The 20,795-nt window shown below is 45.2% G+C and overlaps 1 protein-coding gene across 5 annotated transcripts; it reads left to right on the top strand.

The window, feature by feature from the left end:
- The first annotated feature begins 633 nt into the window (after positions 1-633).
- Positions 634-19,333, top strand: LOC125770842 (tubulointerstitial nephritis antigen-like). Of its 5 annotated transcripts, XM_049440866.1 has the most exons (9): positions 634-1,019; positions 3,954-4,039; positions 16,441-16,611; positions 16,678-16,855; positions 16,945-17,237; positions 17,310-17,493; positions 17,573-17,772; positions 17,846-18,003; positions 18,092-19,333. In XM_049440866.1, the coding sequence occupies exons 3-9, from the start codon at positions 16,458-16,460 to the stop codon at positions 18,314-18,316; spliced, it is 1,392 nt and encodes a 463-aa protein (XP_049296823.1). In that variant the 5' UTR covers positions 634-1,019; positions 3,954-4,039; positions 16,441-16,457; the 3' UTR covers positions 18,317-19,333. The 5 variants fall into 5 exon arrangements, with proteins under 5 accessions (XP_049296823.1, XP_049296821.1, XP_049296825.1 ...); XM_049440864.1 differs by lacking the exon at positions 3,954-4,039 and having other exon boundaries at positions 635-1,019; XM_049440868.1 differs by lacking the exons at positions 634-1,019; positions 3,954-4,039 and adding an exon at positions 1,101-1,198.
- The last annotated feature ends 1,462 nt before the right edge of the window (positions 19,334-20,795 follow it).

Raw genomic sequence — 20,795 nt, 5'->3', positions numbered from 1 at the left:
TTACATAAATGATAGAAGTTGACTATAGGTGATTATAATGTAATAAACTCATATCAATCATCCTATTCATTTGTCAATTTGGAATAGTTTATGTTTTATGTTTCCCAAGATTATGCGCCTAAATATATGCTACAGCAGAAGCATAAAATTGAAAAAATTCCCTGCGGACAGTATTGCGCAACAAATGTACCAACTCGCTGTTTTAGTTACAATATTAAAATTGTTTTTATTAATAAATAATTCTCCAAAATTATGTTTCGCATTTGTATTCAATGGGATGCTTCTCTCCTATTTTAGCCCAATACAAGACCATTAAATCGAACGTGAAAATATGATAAGTTTTGCCCTAAAACTTTGTAAGCTAACTTTCAAAAATTCCTAATACTAAATGTTAGTAATACTAAGAGCAAACAGCAGCATTAAAAACACAACATTGATGTTGTCACTTGTGGTTGTTCGCACTGCATGCGTACGCGCGAACCGCAAATGCTCGCAAGCGATTGTCGCGTTTGCAAGAACGTACGTATATACATGTATGGCGAGGGAGGAAAGAGTAAAAGCTCCGATCGTCGTCGTCGTCTTCGTCATCGTCGTTGTCTGCTGTTCATGCAGCGCAAGGCAATATCAACAGCTGGCAGCGAGCCGAAAGAGCCAGTACGCGCATTCATCTCGGAGAGACTCGAAACCCATCCTGAAGTCCCGGATCCGAACGGAAGTAAAGCAAAGGTGGACGCATCCAAAGGAAGCCGTACTGCACTGCTTCGTGGTGGTTCGTCGGTTAGTTCAAGTTTGGCGCTTAGAAACGCGATCATTTCCCTAGTCGTCGTCCTACCGTGATCGTGGCTGTCGCCTTTACCGTTGTGGTTTTTAGTTTTGTGTTCGAAAAACAAAGAAGAGAAAAAAGCACGCAAATAAACGCTTAGCTGGCCGTTTTTGCTGTTGCTGCCTGTGCGCTGTGTCCCGATACTCGACTCGATTGTACCGTCATTTGCGCGCCATCCTCTGCAGCAACATTTCGTGTGAGTAGCCCCGTGTGTTTTCTTCCCTGGCTGCAGCATTTTCCTTTCGTTAGCGGAAATTGGACACGGTGTCTAACGATCCCTCTGGTGGAATCGCAATCCAAGAGAACCTTGGAACCTTATTGTCGGAACAGTTGGAGTGCTTGTAGATATTGTGCGGCACCGAGGTTTGAATTTAGGTACCATTCGCGTGACGCGCTTAATCTTATTTGTCTTATCGGAAGTGGATCGTGTGCAGTGCGTGTTAACGTTAAAAACGCTTTGTGCGATGCGTGGGTGCCAATGATGGCGAATCAAGAAGTTTCCTACAATCGATCTCAAACTTCGTTAGCAGGTTCAAGTTTGTATGATCAAGTTTGTTGTTTCTCTTGCTCCTATTCCAGCAGTGTTGTTGATCAAAAAACAAAAAAAAAACAAGGTGCCACAGAAGTACCACAAAGGTGGTAGTTGTTGCCAAGATTCGCCCACGTGGCCAAGGATTCGCCGTGGCCAAAGTTTGTGTTTTTATTTTTTGCTCTTCGCCAACGCTTCATTTCGCTTCCCGAATGCCGAAGGCATGGTTTGAAAACGGGGCCCAAGAAACACATGTAGTCAGCCGAAATTGAATCATGCAGTTTCTAGAACGCGAGTTCTCACCCCACAACCTGCACGCTCCGGGGCTGGCAGATGACATTGATGGTGGCGATTGTACGATATCTTTAATTCTCATTTTTGGAAGAGAGTTAGTGTGATACGTACAGTGACAAAATGTACGATAAGATAAGACACGCGGGAGAATAGAGCATCAGCTTTTCTCGATGCAGGCACATCTTCATGTAAGTGTGTTCCCGCTAAAACACACGAACTAGAGCAAACATGCGCGAGGTGTGTGTGCGTGTGTGTGTCTGTTCAGGGGTGTGTGCGCGCGCGCGCCATCGGCACACGAGGCTTTGGAATGTGCAATTTAAACATGTCTGCTGCTGGGCCCGGTGTTTTGGCTTGTAAATAATCTAACGCCCGGTAACGTACGCAACAAGTGAAGAAAGATGGGTTAGCGTTTTTGTTGCTCTGAGGCCTTGGATTGTTTTCCGATTGTGTCGTTGGATCGAAGCATAAGATAAACGTGCGCGAAGAATCGCTGGCCGATATGGAGGTAGAGCAATTTTCGATTACGAGCACTATCCGTGCGGAAGAAGCGTAGAATGTTTCCTTGAGCACCACGAGTACGTTATCTTTTGATAGGAGGTTCGATTACGATACGAAGCTAGTAATTAACGAAAATCACCCTTATAAAAGGATCATTTATTTGGCACTAGAGGAAATCCTTCAGTTATCTAAAAAACACGATATCACCTTGTTCGTAGAGCAAAAGAAATGCCTGAGTTTTTTTGTCTGCCGCTCTTTCTTATGCGAATATATCGTTTTATTTGCTACCTGTGTTAACCTTTGCATAATAATATTCCGCTACATCGGCTGAAAATAGAAATTTTTTTTCTCTCTTCATTTGATTAAACACATCCCCACAGTGGTATTTCACAGTGGGATTCCGAATTAGTCGCACTAATAGACTCGGCGCGATCGGCACGATCAGAGAAGCGTTGCTATCTCGAAGAAGGCAAAAGGCACTGTTCACGCCAGGATGATGGCAAATCGATTTGGGGTTTAATCGCTATAGCACATAATATGCGTTTGCCATATGACAGAACGCTTACCCAGCACAGCAGGTGAAGTGAGCCGCGTGGTGGTGGCCCCAGAGTTTAGTTTTCGTAACACACAGGAAGGCCTTGTGTGGTTGAGACACAGGTTGCTTAAATTTGATTAGATACTAGCAGATACTATTGGGCCACCCATACACTTGGAGGTGGTGTATCGCGAGCGATTGTTTCTAGGAGTGGAAGCGATTTCAATTGGCCACAGACACTCCACTGCGTGCTTCGCGAGGAAATTCTGTGAGGTCAATTTGTGTGTGCCATAATCATTGACAATCGATGCGATTGTGGTGACACTGGTCTTATTTTTAAAAGGTGTATGACGCCACCGCCTACAGTTCCGCCTCTGCGAGGGTGTGCGTTTTGCATTCCGATTGTGCTGAAGTCATGGTCTGAGGTCTGCTGTTGAAGGCCAGCCCCAAGTCCCTAGGTTATCTATGAGGCTGCTGAACCGGTAGGTTCGCAAGCTTCCGATGATGAAGCCGGCCATGAATGGGCTACATTTATTACTCATTGGTGAATTGGTGCACAGTTCTGCGAAATTTCTTCCGATTCCGATTCACGGAAAACCATTTGTTGAGCGTACGTGATCTTATCTGGTGGCGCAAGACATATTAGCAGCGACTCATCTAAACCAATTGAAATTAAAGCATGGGTTTTCGTGGAGCTTCGTTACAAGAAAACCATCTCGAACGGACGGAGTGTTTTCTTAGCAAATGGATCAACAGAAACACTTCTGAATGCTAAACAATCCGGCACGGAATTCCTATTCGTTCATTTGTTTACAAAGAATCAAAACACGGGCTGCGCGAGCTGTACATGCAGCAAAGTGAATAATTTAAATTTCACACTCGAAGATTCAAAGGACTTCCTAATGACTCACCTCAATCTACCTATTGAATCGTCGCCCAAGTGAGCAGAAATGCGAAGTGCGCCAGAATAATGGGTGAATGGTGTAAAATACTAAATTTAATTTACATACTCTCGGTTCCATGTTCTTTTTTTTTTAGCAAACATCCGTATACGGTGTTGGGGGTTTGATTGACCATTCGCGACCATTGATATACTGATTTGTACCAGCAATAATGTTGTGCGCATCCAATTAAACGCGTTCAAGCGAAGAACAAGCCGAAAAGATCAATTGAGTTAACAGTCTATTTTTATATGCATGACATGATCAGCAAAATGTGGCAACAAGATAAGCGAAGCGCCTCAAATACAAATTTGCAATTATCTCTCTCGACAGGGGGAAACAGTTGCAGCAACTTGCAGCCATTACCCGATTGGAGCACTTTTACGAGACGTCATTGCATTTAACGTGCAGCAAAACAGGTAGAAGCACAAACAAAAAATATCTAACCACTTTGCTAATGAATAGGGAATGTTTGAAGTTTTTCATATCTCTTTACAAACGATGTTGTGAAGGTCCCAAATTACATCAAAACCCCACATGATAAGCATTCTGCCACCGTTTGCCCTGTTCGTTTTGAAAGATTGTATCATTAGCCACAAAGTCACCGTATCGAACCAACCACAGCGATCAGTGATCGATCGCCATGTCGGTTCTGAGTTTATAGCCAGCTTAAGCATGATCATTATGGTAGGTTAGCAAAAGGCTTGTCGGTGGATACCACCAACAACCTCTAATGCCTCCTTGCTACCATCACATGGGATAAGTCCGCTAAAAAAGGTCATATTCTAATCGGCAAAATTCTATACAAGCATTTCACATTAAGCCTCCATCACGAACCTCAGGCGCCCTGTTCCGAATCTTCCTGAGAACCGACCGGTGACGTCGGCATTATCTGGGAGCGTATGTTTATTTGAAGGCAAGAGAGGTACTACAAGTTAATTTTAATGGCTATTAGTTTTACCAGCATTGGAGGAGGCATGAAAAATGGTCCTCCGTTTATGAAACACCCCTGCGTGGCCTATCCGAAAGTCACTGAACCTACGTGCAAAGGTGAGTAGGAGTAGGAGAGTACTGGGAAGAACGGAAGGCTGTAACAAGATGCCGTTCACGGTCATTTTACGCGCTGCCCAGGGGAGACACCGGCCGTATTTTGCGTCGCCGGTGTCGTCGTTTTGAGGGTGAACAAATAAAGAGGATATAAGAGGAATACTAAGCAAAAATTAGGTCACTATCGGACGTTGGGCGATGGAACCGCGAGCGACCTACAGCGAAGATTTGGGAATTGGGATGTTTTGATTGATGTCAATTGCTGGTGAATTCGATTGCCCGAACACACACGTCATGTTCGAAGATAGATCACCGCATCGTTACACGTACCACAACGATTTTCCGTTGTCCTTAACCCTCGGACAAGTGAGATAGCGAATTGGAAGTACCTCAGACACCGTATACAGAACTCCCTCTCACATAGTCTTAAGGGAAAGTACTAAAAAATAGTTAATTTAAAAATGATCTTTTTTTGATATATGTCACTATGTGATGTAAACTGCCTAAGCTGCACAAAGGGAAGAAATGGAAATCTTCATGTTGGACGCCATGCAGAAGTTGCTTTGAAGGCGCATTGAAATTCCAAACTCAAACTTACACACCACTTGAACCGGGATCGCCCGGGACATGTGTAGATCAAAATAAATGTTTATGATAAGCGCTTCCCAGCACATTTGCGTGCGGTCCAATTCTTCGATACATTGGACAGAACATCGGGCTTTACTGTTTTTGTGTGTGTTTTTTTTCTCTTTTTCTTCACGGTTTTGGCCACCTTCCGCGATGAATTATTAATTTCGTGGCCCGACACCGTCCGCCAACCGAAGCCTCGTTTTATTACTCCGCAACAACAACGGCTTGAAAAGTGGTTTATTAGGTTGCAGCGGGTTTGAAAATTATGATGTCATCCAATCGGTATGGGATCGCGGGCCTGGTAGCCAACACGGAGATGTGCGGAAGCCTTATGACACCCCTTTTCCGAGTGATTAGTAATACAGCTGCATCGTTATCGGTCGCTTGTTGTGGATGATGTTTTTTTGCGTGCTATTTGCTCTGGTTTGTCTGCTGTTTCGTTACAGTTCTGCGACTATTTTTCGAAACTTTATCCGACGGCTGCCAAGAGCAGCAGATTAAGGTTAAGAATGTGTCTCGCTGATGGTTATTTCCTTCTCAAATTCCATTTTGCATGTAGCTGCAAGCGACGGCGGCGACGACTCGGCGACACCGGTTGGTAAACGAATCAATGACTGCGTTAGCATCATCTATCACCATCTATCGGGTGCTGATTGAATAGGCAATTTAGATAGCAGAAGCATCACACACATCGCAACTGCAAAGATGATAACATCGATCGAAAGCAGCTGATAGGCTAGGCCGTCGCCTTCAATTCCGGTTCTTATGATTTACGGTGGCCCTTTTTTAGCCTACCAGAAGGCCATTAGGCGGACGCGTCGATAAATCTTTCGTTAGCTGACATTGAATCCGTCGCACCGTTCGCTGAATCCGCTGAATATCAGGCTAAATGGTGACAAATTGTTTGTTTTGAGGACAACAATGCTGAAGCGCGAGAAACAGAACGCACCAGAATCGGAGGGTTTTGGAAGCTGGTGGTGGTTCAATGGCCTAATTGATTTATGGCGGACGCGATCATCGTAGTAAACATGATGATCGTGACAGGTAATGCAGTCAGACGATCGGTTGGGGGTGGTGGCGAATAGCAAAGCCATTTGATCATTCAATGATTTCAACATGCAATCTACCCAACCCAACTGTGCGCTCAAGTGCGCTCAAGACCTCCGTTCCTTCACAGCACCGGGAGAGAAGTATCCTGCCGTGGTTATGATTAATGTCGGATGACGCAGTTTCTCCCCAGTGGTGCCTGACTGATCAACCTAGAAAACGGTATGACAATTGGATGCACACCCGTGGGGCAAGTGTTGATGCGATTTTGCTACGTGCCTTCGCGGACGCGGCAACAAGCGGAAGCGGTAGCCATAATTCTATCCAGCTGCTTAAAGGGCAGTATCGGCGCCAGCAGAATTGGCCGCATTGGCACCCTAATTAAAAGCAAACAATCCCCAGTGTGCACATGTGTCAAAGGGCTACGAGGAAATGGCCCTGATGTCGGTGGACGCTTTCATTTTCTAATACACGCGGATGCTCCTCAATCAGTGGCCAGCTCACTTGGGATAATGGGAAGGAACAAATGGAAAGGAGAGTGAAAAAAAAGGAAATAGGCGAATAACAAACGACCATTTTTCAAACGTTCTAAAACGCGCGGCCTTTGGCGCGTTCTTGATTATGTGTCAATAAGGGTGTTAATAGGTACAAATATGGTCACTTTGTGCTGAGCTCTAGGGTTAAGATCGCTAGCAAAATGGCACATATTAGAGAACCCGACGCCAGCGGTCGGCCGGCATCGGACGGACAGTTCGCACCACAAGTGTGACATGATAATTGATTGTTTATTTATGCCGCCCGGAGTCTACGAAGCGATGCGCTGGTATGATGGGATTGAATTCTTCCAGCACAACCCGCAACAGCTCTTTGGAGCAGAAGATCAGCACCTCTAACAACGGGAGGTACAGAATTTGTTGGAATAATTTCACCAATATTGTCCATTACTTTCTCGTCTAAATGTTGTCTTAAAGTTTCAAAGTTCGTAACCAGACTGATGAGTAGCTTGTGATGATCCTCAACATCACTCAAACTTTTATTTACAACTTCATTTTCCATTTTCCTTCCAAGTATCGTCTGTTTATGGAATTACTAATCACATTATAGATTTGATCGCTCTTCTGTATCAATCAGGTGTTGCTATCCTTTGTAGCTCTTTTGATTTTATTTGCGGTTTTGCTTCTCTAGCAACGCATCGATCGTTTGGTAGGTAGTGGAAGCGCAATCACTTCTATTAATTTTACGATCTCATCCACCGTTGCCAATCAACTAGTAGCCGAACAGAAGCGGCCTCTTGCCAGCACTTTTATAGCTAGCCAGTCCTCCGAATGCAATAAATTGAATGTGCAAATTTCGTTTTATCGCAATCGATTGTGGTCAGCGCTTCGTCTGGTATGGGGCGTAACGCGATCAAATTGAACGTTGGACAAGAGTCGTAGTCGCACTAGCTAGTAACGCCAACAAACCATCTGTCGCATTGAAGTATGTTTTTGGTGAGTAATAAAAATATAACGCACCAAACAACTGTACATATATTTGACGCCGCCGTTCTGTGAAAACACTCACGCCAGTGGGTTGAAACAAAATTCACCGGTCATCGGAATGAATTCTACATCGCGAGCAAAACTGGTGCCAAATCCGTGGGGTACATTGGCATTGCCTTGATGCATTCTTTGTTTTGTTTGGAAGTTTTGCCTGTTGTACTACACCACCAGACATTAGTGGCAACCACTTTCTAATGCCCTCCCTCGAGAGAGGTGCTGAGTTGAGAAGTGGAACCGAGTCATGGGCGTAATATTTACGACTTCCTGATCAAGGTTTGCTCGGTATACTGGCTGGGCAAACTCTTGAAGAACGCTCGAGTTTGGTGCGCTCCACAGTATGGAACGACGAGTTGAGTCAGCAAAAACGCAAAGGGATTGGCGTTAGCCTTTTTTCTTTTTTCTTTCCGGCGACCTGTATGCAATCGTACTGCAGTGTGTTTATTTTACGGGATAAGGGTTGTTTACTGAATTGTTTTAGCCAGTACGGACCTTTGGCGCACATACAATGCTTTCAATCTGCAAATGATATTAGAGCGTATTTTTTTTTGTTTGCTTCTCCAAGTTCCCACACAATTGCAAGATTTATTGCGTTAATCCATCTTATTCGCAAGGAGAAAATATTTTGTTCCCAGGCATCGTGCAGGAATGTGCTATAATGGCGTAGAAAAGCTTCCGAGAACGGGGTGTCAGAATATGGACGGCACTCTAATGCTCTATTTATACCCCACTGCGATGGTGGCGGGCGCTCTTGAGACTTATCAATCGAAGAACTAGACGCGGACGAGTATCGCGAGGATTCAAACATTCAAAAGTTAGACGTACGTGTGCTTTGCGTGACTTGTGTCCAGCGTGATTGCGATCGCGTGTGAGTGGATGTGGAAATTTAGAACAAACGATGATGTCGATCGATTCAATCGAAAACACATAAATCACTTAACACCCGGACGGCCGCTAGTTTGAGCGGACGGTACTGATTCGGGCATCGATCGATCGGCAGGGTTAAGGTTTGGTTTCGCGAATCACGACTCATCGAAACGAATGTTTTGACGGATATTGATGATTGTGTGGAAAGAGCAATGAAATGCAGGTGCAAAGTCGGCCCTACAACAATGCGGAGCCCTCAATCAACCGGATGATGGTTTTCGTGATCAGTCCGTGTTCTGCATACCTCACGGTAGCAAATATCTTAAGGCACTTCTATATCTATTCCTCGGCCCGGTTCATGCTCATCCTCGGTTTATAGTGAGCGGATTAGTTTTTCTGAAGATACTGATTGGTGGGCGGCACAAAGGAAACTTTTTAATGGCTTTTTCACATTCTGTCTGTAGGCGCATCGATCAAATTTTCCGCTTAAGATACGCGCGTACGTTCGAGCGGGAGTCTCGGTTATCCATCCCGTGGAATGCAGCACATGCCCTACCAGTTGTTGTTTATCACAAACAATCGTAATTGTCTGCCCAATCTTTAACGTAACTGATTGCGCGTCGAGCACAATTCAATAGGTTGCCGCCGTAGTTGATAGTGGATGGCGGTATTCGCATGCCAGCACAGAATCGTGGAACTAAATCATCTCCACTACGTACCATGACCAATGCACCACCATTCACGTTGGACTGGTGGTCCGGATAAAATATATTATGCGCAGCAAGATTTATGTGCGCCTCGCTGAAGCCCCGTCGTTGTGTTGACCGGAATGCCTTCCGGTTTCGGTATCGCGACGCCTCTCTATCACTCTTCGCGCAAACACCTATCCATTACACCAGTGTCGGAATGGGCACCGAAGAATCGTGACGTGATCGTGTACAACGCTTGCTGCCAGTGCTGTACTGTGGAGCACTGTGCATGTCGTGTTCGGACACGGATGCCTTATGGCCTCTCTTGTGCGCTCCTTCCCGAGGCCAAACAGGCAAATCCGTACAGGGCATTTGCATGCTTCCGATCGTTGGTTGCACTTTCACTGTACTGGCGCGTTGTGTAAGGCAGACTTGTACCAACCACCCGCACCAAGCGGCGGTTCCGTGGGTGGTGAGTGTCCTTTTCGGACTTTCTCTCTGATGCTTCCTGCGGTTGTTGACGAACGATCATTAAAGTACGGATCATGCCGGCGCCAGTAGACCGATGCTATTGAACAGCGATCGTATGATACAAGCGACGATATTTTCTATCAATCCACCACCAATTCCGGCGGGGTGACATGGAGAGACCGACCTCTCTTACACGCTATTAACCTCTTGATGGTGGTCCTCCTAAACCCGCAAATTATGAACCACAATTTTGTTAAACTTGTGGCTGAAAATAAATAAACATTTCAGTTTAAACCAAGTGCGCTCCTAACAAAGTAATATCTCGTCGTCGTCTAAGGGTTATGTTGTCCAATTTTCACTTCCAGTACCGATGCCGATGGAAGATTTGCAATGGACAAAGGTGATTAGCAACGCAAAATTCAAACGATCCTACTCTTGTTGGTCGTAATTTCGCTCGACAGATCTCAAGATCGCATAGAGAGCTCCCTTACTCCGTCTATCCTCTCACTTTCTTCCATCGAGATACAACGGTTTCTTCACTACCTGGTACATCCCCATATCGTCCATCTTTCCTTCCATCATAATCACCCCGCAGGCGCACCGTTTACATCGTTATGCTAGCTCACCTAATGCCGCCCGATCGACGGCCCGCAGACGAACTTGTTAGCGGCCAAGTTTTGTTTGTTTACTTCTAGCAAAGAGCAAATATTTTCGACGGTAAACACTGGCAACCCATTCGGAACCGACAGCCGCTTCTCGTTCGGCCCCATGAGAGTGCTTCCCCACGGAGCTGAATGCGCAGTTTTTTTTTGCCAAATGTTACTTTCATTAAGAAATTCAGCCTAGACACTGAAGAATAAAGTGTGCACAAGAGACAGCAGGAAAGCGCAGTTCCGGCGTGACTCTACTCATCGCTTAATTTGTACAGTTTACGTCGGGTGCAGAAATATTCTTTTCTTTGCTAAAATTTCCCTCACACACCAACACCATTTAATTCGATGCTTTTGCTTTTTTCTTCTCTCGAATGGTTTCCTCAACAAAGCAGCAACGATAAACGTACGTACCTTGCGATGTACAACTAAGGAGTAGCTCTGTGGCAGCTAAAAGGTGACTAATCGTCCTAAAATATCTTTACACGATCATCATATCCCAAACACCGCACAGTATGGGATGAATGTTTAGCTTTTTTTTTGTTTGTTATTTGCGCTATTAAACCAAACGGAATGAATTAAGTACCATTGTGGAGCGAATGCGTCAACAAACAGGTCGTACACCTGCAAAGTTCGTCAGGTCTCAGTGGGAAAACGCGTTGCGTTTTCCAATCAGTTGTGGGTGAAATATTCCTTGTACAGTACAAATCCTTCATCCTTTGTTTTTTCTTGCATTTCTTGCAAGGTAGTGACTAAAAATAATAACATTACAGCACGCGTTTCACTTTCCTTGTGAACCCTGTGTGTATGCATGATTTGGAAAAATAAAACTATTCTACCAACTGTTGGCATCGTTCCGAACCGTACGATCCGGGACGCGCGATCCATCCACCGTCGAAGAAACCGGCGGAAGATCAGGCACGGACATTAAGGTTTGTACACCTTACTACACAGCAAACCGTCAAGCAAACTACCCATTTGTATCTGCCTGCAATTAAAATACTTCAAATTCCGCAGGCCGATTCATTTCTAGTTGCGCTCCGGCCTATCTATACCCTCGGCACATCCGTCGCACGTCATGCTACGCCGACACTCGAGTGGTTTATTTACCGCTTAGAGAACAACGCGTATTGCATATGGTTGATTTCTGCTGGGAAAGAAAAAATAAAAACCCTCATTTACAACATGAGCAGGAATACAAATCGTTCGAATCAGCTGATTGTGAAGTGATGGTACGGTACGACCGGGTGTTTGAGTTGGTGTACGGTGAGTGTCAATCAGGCAAGCCCAACTGGCCCGTTCACCCAACACACATAAGGATTGTAGATGATAGCGTGGCCAGATCATCAACACACACAGCTGATTGTTCTCGCCCGCTGGGGACCCGTGCTTCCGCGCCCTTTTATCAAGATCGGGCAAATTGTGAGCAATTAGCAGTGAAGGTCGGGGTCTTCTTGCAAAAACAAGGAGCAATCCTAATGGGGCGAGGAGGAGGTGGGGTCGGATACGGCACGTGGGCATTTCGGGGTGAACATTGTCGTCGTGCTCAAGCGACAGGAATTACCTCCTGCGTGGGAATGGATTGCTGACAATGTAGTTAAGTGAAAGAAACATGGCAAACACGCCCGTGAAAAAAAAGCCAACAACTACATGACACACGACAACTTGAGAACGACCTCACGTGAAGGCCGATCGCAATCAGGTGTTCTCGTTCGGGCGAGGGGTTAGTTCTTATCGTGGTGAAAGTGGCACTGATGACAATTTCCAGAGTGATCCAGGCCATCGATGGATCTGTGTGGAATGTTTTGCAATTAAATCTACCGTAACTATCTCGCTGCCACACAGGAACATGCACAGGTTTTGCGTTGAAGTGAAAAATGATCCATCCATCCGTTTAAAGACCCTGTTTTCTACGGCTTCTTAAACATACCGGATGACCAAGTGCAAGTTGAAGTACGTTAGCAACAATTTATAGCCAAATTAATCAATTCGCAAAAAGGACGCAAAGGCAGTAGCCGTCTCGCCGTCAGCTTCACGCATTCACCAGCAAAGCGCCAGAGGCTCAAGCAACAACTTCTCAGCAGGCATGACAGACTGTAATTGATATGTACGCGCAAATCTCGCCCACAACTATCCTTGTTGGCCCCGCTGATGAGGTGTTCAGTGAGAAGCACCATTTAGTATGCGCATGCCACTCGTTTCGATTTTCTCCACGATAGCCTGCGGCCATTCGTGTTTGTTGTTGGGTGTCGAGTGAATCCGTGTATCACACGCCTCACATACCGGGCGAGCTACACTAATCGCTTCAAATGCCATTGCATTTCCTACCGTCAGCAGATCGTAGTCAGCTCAGCAATGACAGACAGGAACTTACAAAGCAAATATTATGCGCAAAATGGCCACGCGACACTTGGAGGCGTTATCGTACGAAAAATAAACAAGGAAATGTATTGCTCTATCAAACATCCACACTAGTATGGCAAACAATACGAGGCAACTAATTTATATTTACCTCCTCACTTAGGGGGCCACTATTGAAACACATAAAACAGACAGTATCGGATGTAACGAGGATGTTTGGGGGAAGCAGTCAAGACATCTCACTTATCGAATAATTGCGATCTTTGTGGTAGTCCAAATTTACGGACGTAGTAATGTTGACATCGATCCGGGTCCTTGATATTTCAAATGCCATTATCCTTGCGGATTAAAGTGAAAGGGAAAGCGAAAGGAAGTGTATTATCCCGGCGATATAAGACGATCGCCTTATTTTCCATCACGACTTAAATTGTGGTGCCCTTCACATTGGGTCACCACCAAAATTTATTAGCATGATATCCTATATTGCGGCACTCTGTTGTGTCGGTAGTTACTCTTCATGGCTTCATTTTTACGGTTCCAAAAAGCGTTAATGGTCATGTCTTGAGAGACTGCAGAATTATTCATCGTACAGAAATAATTCCTCAACAAGTGCAGAACGTCATTGATCGACTTCATGTTCAAGTTAAGCTAGCAGTTCCCATCCCACCTGATGCACTTCTTGAGCGTGATGAATCATCGAGTTGCGCTTTTGCATTTCTAATGAATTGATAAAGGTAGCGTCAGATGCGTCAGATGCGTCGACGCATGTCCGAGTAATTCGTCACCGGAACTGGCTATATTTGAAATTATACACAAAACTCGTTAAACCTCTTGCGGTCGGCCGCAGCAAGTCGGTTTTGCATTTGTGGCGTTTGAAGAAAGGACTCATTAAGCTAATCATTGGTCAAGGGATTTCCCTTGGACACTAATGAGCAGATTAAAACCGATTTTTGTCCAATGTCACCCGCACGCGACTAGTGTATATCGTGTGCGAGGTAGCATCAGTTTGGAAGTAGAGCTAGATAAAACGGGAGCGTGAAACAGTAGATGCGTCTGCCTCCACGTAGTGCGTGGAGGGCGTGGATGGTAGAAGAGTGTGATAAGATTGCATCATTAGCAGCCGGTGACAACAAGAATGTGTGCGAGAGTCGGTCAGAGCTGTAGTCGGGAACGTCTTCATCACTGCGGTTGTCAGTTTAGACGCGAACAGCGAAGACTCCGTACGAACATTCTTGGCGCTGCCGCGAAGATTTAACTTACGTTGCGAGTGCTTTGTGTCCTGCCTGTTGTCTCTTTGGTGGTTCATACCAACACACCAGTGTACGCGCAGGTCGTGAATGTGTTGTAGCAGTTTGTTGCAGTCCGCGGTAGGTGCATTTTGGTTTATATTTCCCCAAAAAAAAGCATGGTGTGTGCAACGCCGTGTATAATAAGGCCATTCTATGCGTGCACGTGCTCGATTGTGTGTGATCGTGTGTGAAAGTTATGCAACGAATGTGTTTAGTGTGGCCCCCGTGTCGTTTCGGGTTCGTCTAGCAGATGTGCCAGAACCGACTTGAACAAGACGCTAGATGATCAGACGTTAGCAGATGATCGTACAATGGTTTGGGGAAATGTTGAAGAATATCCACTCACTCACTTCTTTTCAATTTTAATTTAGATCCTAACCGAAACCCAACTCTTCCAACTTCCACCCAAAATATCCCCAATTATCGATCCCAATGCATCCACAACGTGGCTGTGGATAATCTACGAAAAGCCGTTTGCCGATCGTATCGTTTAGCAGTCGTTTGTCACATTTCACACCTTGTTCGTGTTCGTTGTTCGGATGCAATTCCATTGTTGAGTCGGGGTACGGCGGAGACGGTGCCATATGCAATTATCGCACCATCAGCTGCAGCACCTACCGTGCAGATCAAACAAGAGCTTGGAATGTGCGGTCGCTGATCTCCCAAAAGCAGGCAAACAAGTTTTTTGTGGCGAATTTCGGGGGGAAGTTTGTAAAACACACTCACATATCATTCCGCCTAAACTGCGTCGTTTCGGGCAATGACACATTCACCCTTCCGTCCACCACAATTCAACCCCGTGCGATGTTCCTCACGGCGGAGGGCGCTGAGTTCTGCTGAGTGTGAGTAAAATTTGACTAAACGGTACGCGGTATTGCGATTACGATCGGAGCAACCGGGCGGTATATGAGTTGTCTGTCAATGTCAATGCCAGAACCTACTCGACGGCACCCAGTTTTGGAAGTGGTCATCCTGTCGTATGGAGAGCGTAGCGCGGTTTGTAGTGCTTTCGATACAATCGGACCTACATTCGGGGAAGGGGACGCAGACCTGGTAGCAGAGACATTCGCACCGAAGAAGCCACCGTGTCTCTAATCAACAAACCTACCGGGTGCCCACTTCTTCACGCCAGGTAGCCCATCGCCAAGCGTTTCGCGCAGCATGCAAACATGAGATGATGTTTATTTTTATCCACATTTATGAACTCACCCCGGTGTTAAATTGAGCCACTGCCATTTTTTCCCCGTCTTCGTTGGCATTCCGTTTCATTTGTTTTCGTTCGCTTTCGACGCACTCGAGTCGATCGGTCGCCCGCTCTACCTGTCTGCTGTTGCTGCTGAGTTGCGATGCGTTGTAGCTGGTAGTTGCCGGATATGAACCGATGACGAGTGCGCTGGCGAATTGCGACTGAAGCTGAAAAACGAAACGGTTCAAGATATGCCACTGGTTGCGATTTGCAAGCTAAGGTTAACCAGCGAGTCTTAGCCGCGATATGGTACAGCTGTGGAGCTTCATCGGTTCTCTCGGCAGGACTTTTCGGACGCCGCCAGTTGGACAGCTAATTGACACACTTTTAGTACCGGTCGAGTGCTTCGCGTACTCTAAGCACGTGGACGTGGACATTAATGCGAGCCTTCCTTTCCTTCGAAACATTCCCGTCTGCTGAGTACGACGACTTCCAAGAGGGTTCGGCGATTCTTTAACGAACCGCAAATCATCTTCGAACTCAATAAGTGATTTCTTATTAGGAAACAATGTCAACATTTTGCCTTCGAGTACATTTGTCGCCACCAGGCACTGGCTGAGAAAGACAATTGAGCCACTTTACTAAAGATCGTTCACAATGCTACTTGCGAAGTTGCGATCGCTTCTACGTGTTTAGTACGCCCGTCTTCGACCACAGTTGCGTTCCGCTTAATGTTTGTAGAGCTTTTTGGGAAAATCCCGAAAAAATATATGGCCCCTTAAGTTGTTTTAGTTGTTATTTCCATACCGTTTGCTAATAAAAGCCACGAGGTTCTCTTCTCTGTTTCTTTTAAATTGATGCTAATTGCTCATATTTGTTTACCCAACATTTGCACCAGAATGTGCCCTGCAGTATGCTGGAAATAAAACATAAAAAATGGTTTAGTATAATATTACGGGAGGACTCAAATTTGGTCATCTGATTGTACGATAATGTAAGGAAAGATGATGTGATCACTAATTGAAATTCCTTTCGCCTGTTTCAGTTAAAAACACGGCAGAGATGAAGTATCTGCTGCTCCTTCTTGCGCTTGCAGCCTTTGCGGAGGTCCAAGCGAATCGTTTCCGTCAAGAGTTTCCAGGACCGTTCTGTGCGGCGCGAAATTATGATGCTTGTTGTCGCGATCGTCAGGATGGTTGCGCACAGCCAATATCCAGTAAGTTGTGATCATTTGTTCTTCCCCACTTTATCCTAACGTGAGTATGTCATGCATCTTTTGTAGCAACCCTTTGCTATTGCGATGAGTTCTGCCAACGAGGTGAGCATGGAGATTGTTGCCCGGATTACGAGGAAGTGTGTTTGGGCATAATCGCTGAACCGGAAAATGCCACATCGTGCGTACACAAGAACCATTACTTCACACCGTACAGCGAAACGGTAGTGGACAACTGCAATACTTGGTGAGATTTGGTGGCACCCGTGTTTGACCCTCGTGCGAACGAACCATTTGATGTCATGTGCCATGTGCTTTTTTGCTTTCCCATTGCAGTAAATGCAACTACGACGGATCTGTCACCTGTACGGAAAATGTGTGCCTGGTGGATGATGATCTTCTCCGCCAGTTGAACCACCTTCAGCGGTCTATTGGATGGAAGCCAACGAACTATAGCGAATGGTGGGGACGCACCTACGACGATGGCAAGGTACTCCGTCTTGGAACAATATATCCAAAGATTCTCGTAAAGGCAATGAAACGGCTCAGCAACAAGGGTGGCTCGTTGCCGAAGCACTTCGACGCAAGTGAGCACTGGACTGGACTGATTGCTGAGGCTCGTGATCAAGGTAGATATATTCGCTTGTGCGTGTAGCTCTTTGGCAGTACATTTGATACTGATGAATGATGAAACCTCGCAGGATGGTGTGGTTCGTCCTGGGCTTTCTCCACGGCGACGATGGCTTCCGATCGTTTCGCCATCCTTTCGAAGGGTCGCGAAATGGTACAACTGGCTCCACAACAGATGCTCGCTTGTGTGCGCCGCCAGCTTGGATGCCGGGGAGGACATTTGGACACGGCTTGGCAGTACTTGCGCAAAGTTGGGTAAGGACATCCTTATGTCTATTATGGGGTGCTCTAAAGTTTTATCAATGAATTTCGTTCACTCTTTTGGTTTTTGCAGTGTTGTCAACGAAGAATGCTATCCGTACATTGCGGCCCAAAACGTGTGCAAGATCAGATCGACCGATACACTGATCACGGCTAACTGTGAACTACCGGTGAAGGTGAATCGAACCGACATGTACAGAATGGGACCGGCGTTTAGTCTCAACAACGAAACCGACATCATGGCCGAAATCAAGGATCGTGGAACAGTGCAGGGTGAGACGGACATTCGGAATTTCGGAGTTACTTGTTCTTGAAAGCTCTTTATCCTTTTCTTCTCCATTTGCAGCCATCATGCGAGTGTATCGCGATTTCTTCTCGTACCAAAGTGGAATTTACCGTCATTCGGCCGCAGCCACTCCTGCCGATGAACGTTCCGCTTATCATTCGGTGCGTCTGATCGGCTGGGGCGAGGAACGAGTTGGCTATGAAGTCGTTAAATATTGGGTAATATTCCAAAACGGACACCGGTGTGTTCTACTGTTCGATCTTATTCTTATGCCTATTTTTTGTTCGTTCTCTCTCTCTTTGCCAGATTGCTATCAACTCCTGGGGCCAATGGTGGGGCGAGAACGGTCGCTTCCGCATTCTGCGCGGATCAAACGAGTGTGACATTGAGAGCTACGTTCTGGCCTCCAACCCGTACGTGCACGAACATGTGCAGGCAATACGCAAAGTGGGCGAATTGCAGGAATTTTTCGTCGGAACGGGTTACGTTCCACATCCCAGCCGTCGGTACCCACCATACGGCCGTGGCTAGAGTGTGATCCTACCGTTGTTGTAGCTTTCCCGTAGCTGCTGCCAGCGTAACGTCTATCGTGATCATTTATGCGTGTATTTTGTCCTGCTCTCGATGCAAACACTTAGCACATACTTCTTCATTTTCCATATCTAGCTGTGAAGATATGCACAGTATTAAAGGCGGAAAGAGCATGCGAGTCGTCGTTCCGGTCACGAAGCCATACAAAACAACAGATCGAAATTACCATTAGAGGAGACTTGGAACGGTCAACGTGCGTGAGACCGACATTTTACTTTTATGAAAGTTCGACAAAATTAGTCCATTTAATTTAAAAAAGAAAAAGCCAAAGCGCTACACTACGATGAAGTAAAGAGGATGAGGGCGTTACGAGGGAACCGGAATGGCCGCAAGTATCGGTTGCCATAAAAAGCTGCCATTGCTCTGAAGCACACTATCTGTAACATTAACCAAAACTGCTTTTGATGGTGTTCATAGCGTGCAAAATTGTTGTACCGTGTAATGAAATCTTTCTTGTTCCCAGTATCGTGCACGTGCACGTGCGGCGCGCATTAGAGCGGCCCGTTTCTCCCCGTTTTTTGGAACAAGTTGTACATGTTAGGAGATAGCAAAAAAGCATACATTTTTGTTTTAATCTTTAAGTTCAAGATTGGTAAAAAAAAGAAATAGCGTAAGGTACACGAATTGAATTGTATGATACTGTACAGAGTTGTTTCCTTTCGAACAAATATTTCTTTCGAAACGAAGCCCACTAAGCCCTCCGAGTGTGGAGAGTGTACTTCGTTAGCGGATCGGATCGTCGTTTTATCAGCCAAAATCGACCAAATTGTATGAATCAAGCAAGTTTTCACCCAAGAATCTAACACACCGTTTTGGACCATTGTTGCTGTTTTCACTTGTAAGGAATTTGTGTGTGTATAATGATTAAGTTTTCTCATGTTTAATGGTATCGAAACTGTGTAAACGAAATACATGTGAAGATGCTGTTTCTATAATAAAGTAAACTACACTACCCGATGCACAATTGTTTTCTTCAACAATTTTCGATATACTAGCGATAATATCACCTAATGATACTTTTTTCTACTCTTCTAACGTTCCTTTTAAATCATCTAATTATGATTTAACGAAGCCTCGTTTAGATCACATTCGTTGTGTACTTTCGTTAAATCATGTATGAATTTTAACGAAATTTGATAGGTGCCCCAATCGGACGTTTTGAATGAACTTCGGCATAAATTTCGACCTATATTTCGTATACCGAAACGTTTTCCGCTATTTGTTCCGACAATCAGTCAGTCTCGTACAAACAGCAGGAGGACTGCAGGATTTTTGCTGTCATCGTGCGGATGTCTAGCAAAAAGCTCAATTTCAAAATTAAAGCAAAAAAGCTTGTCACAGCCGTTGCCACAACACTTTTTTTCTATGTGTGGCGGTCGATCGTTTTTTTTTTCTCTTGCTTGCTCCTGCTTATTCTAGTATTTGTTCGGTTCGCGAGTTCTGTTCTGCGCTGGTGTGTCTTGCATCGCGTTCGTTCGTTCGTTCTGCCTGTGGCTTGTCGGTTTGTTTCGTTTTGACTAGCGGTATAGGATTTAGACCGTACTATTATTTCAAGGTTAGGGTATCCTCGCGTCATGTGCGCAAGGGTAAGTATGATAGTCATATACTGGAGTGATATTGCCAGCTCGCCCATGTGTGTTTTCTGCAAAGATAGTAATGGTAGGAAATATCGGGAATCGATCCCAGACTTACATTTGTAGGCAATTTACCGTGGTGTTTCAAGCGTCGGCGAACCGATGGTACCAACAATTTGGCGCCAAAAGGATTGATACGGACCAGGTTTTGTTCTACGTGCGATGCTTCGAACGAAGTACCATCAGCTGTTCTGTTATGGTTCTATTGCCGGTGGTGCTTCGTGCGCGATGCATCAACATGTTGTGGACTGATCTGAGCAATAATGATTTTTAGGTTGGTGTTTTTATTTTTGAACATAGAATGGTGATCATCGCACACGGACCGTTTTTACGTAGCTTTATTTTGAGGATTTTACAATGATATTTGTTGAATTATGTATGGGTTTGTTGTTAAAATAAACATTCCTTTTTTCGTAGGCATTCGTGACATCTAATATGCAAAGCCATACCAGAACATTATCAATCGTACATATTCTTGGCTCTTGCTTGATACCGAATAGGATCATTACAGATGTCGCGAAGTATGTTCATGTACAGTGCACTGTTAAATGTTTCATTGCGTTTCAATTTCTACACGCGCTTTTTATTTAAAGTGTCTGAGCATCTTTCGCACGGCATCGATTGCTGGTAAGAAGGAAACGCTAGAGAATGTTCCATGTGTTACGTTCAGCTGTGTTGTGATATGTTTTGCACTTAATATTAGTTTTCCAGGAAGTGTCGCTACGGTCGCATCCTACAGAAACAGTTTGGCCACGGGCTTAGCTGGTGCAATGCAATCCAGTGCA

This window comes from Anopheles funestus, chromosome 3RL, assembly GCF_943734845.2.
Source record: "Anopheles funestus chromosome 3RL, idAnoFuneDA-416_04, whole genome shotgun sequence".
Taxonomy (NCBI): domain Eukaryota; kingdom Metazoa; phylum Arthropoda; class Insecta; order Diptera; family Culicidae; genus Anopheles; species Anopheles funestus.
The sequence above is the reverse complement of the archived record's forward strand: the minus strand, read 5'-3'. Positions and strand labels throughout refer to the sequence as shown.

Coding starts and splice junctions, on each gene's coding strand:
- LOC125770842 (XM_049440866.1), top strand. CDS start 16,458: ATGAAGTATCTGCTGCTCCTTCTTGCGCTTGCAGCCTTTGCGGAGGTC. Junction 17,494..17,572: donor CAGTACTTGCGCAAAGTTGG/GTAAGGACATCC, acceptor TGGTTTTTGCAG/TGTTGTCAACGAAGAATGCT. Junction 17,773..17,845: donor GGATCGTGGAACAGTGCAGG/GTGAGACGGACA, acceptor CTCCATTTGCAG/CCATCATGCGAGTGTATCGC.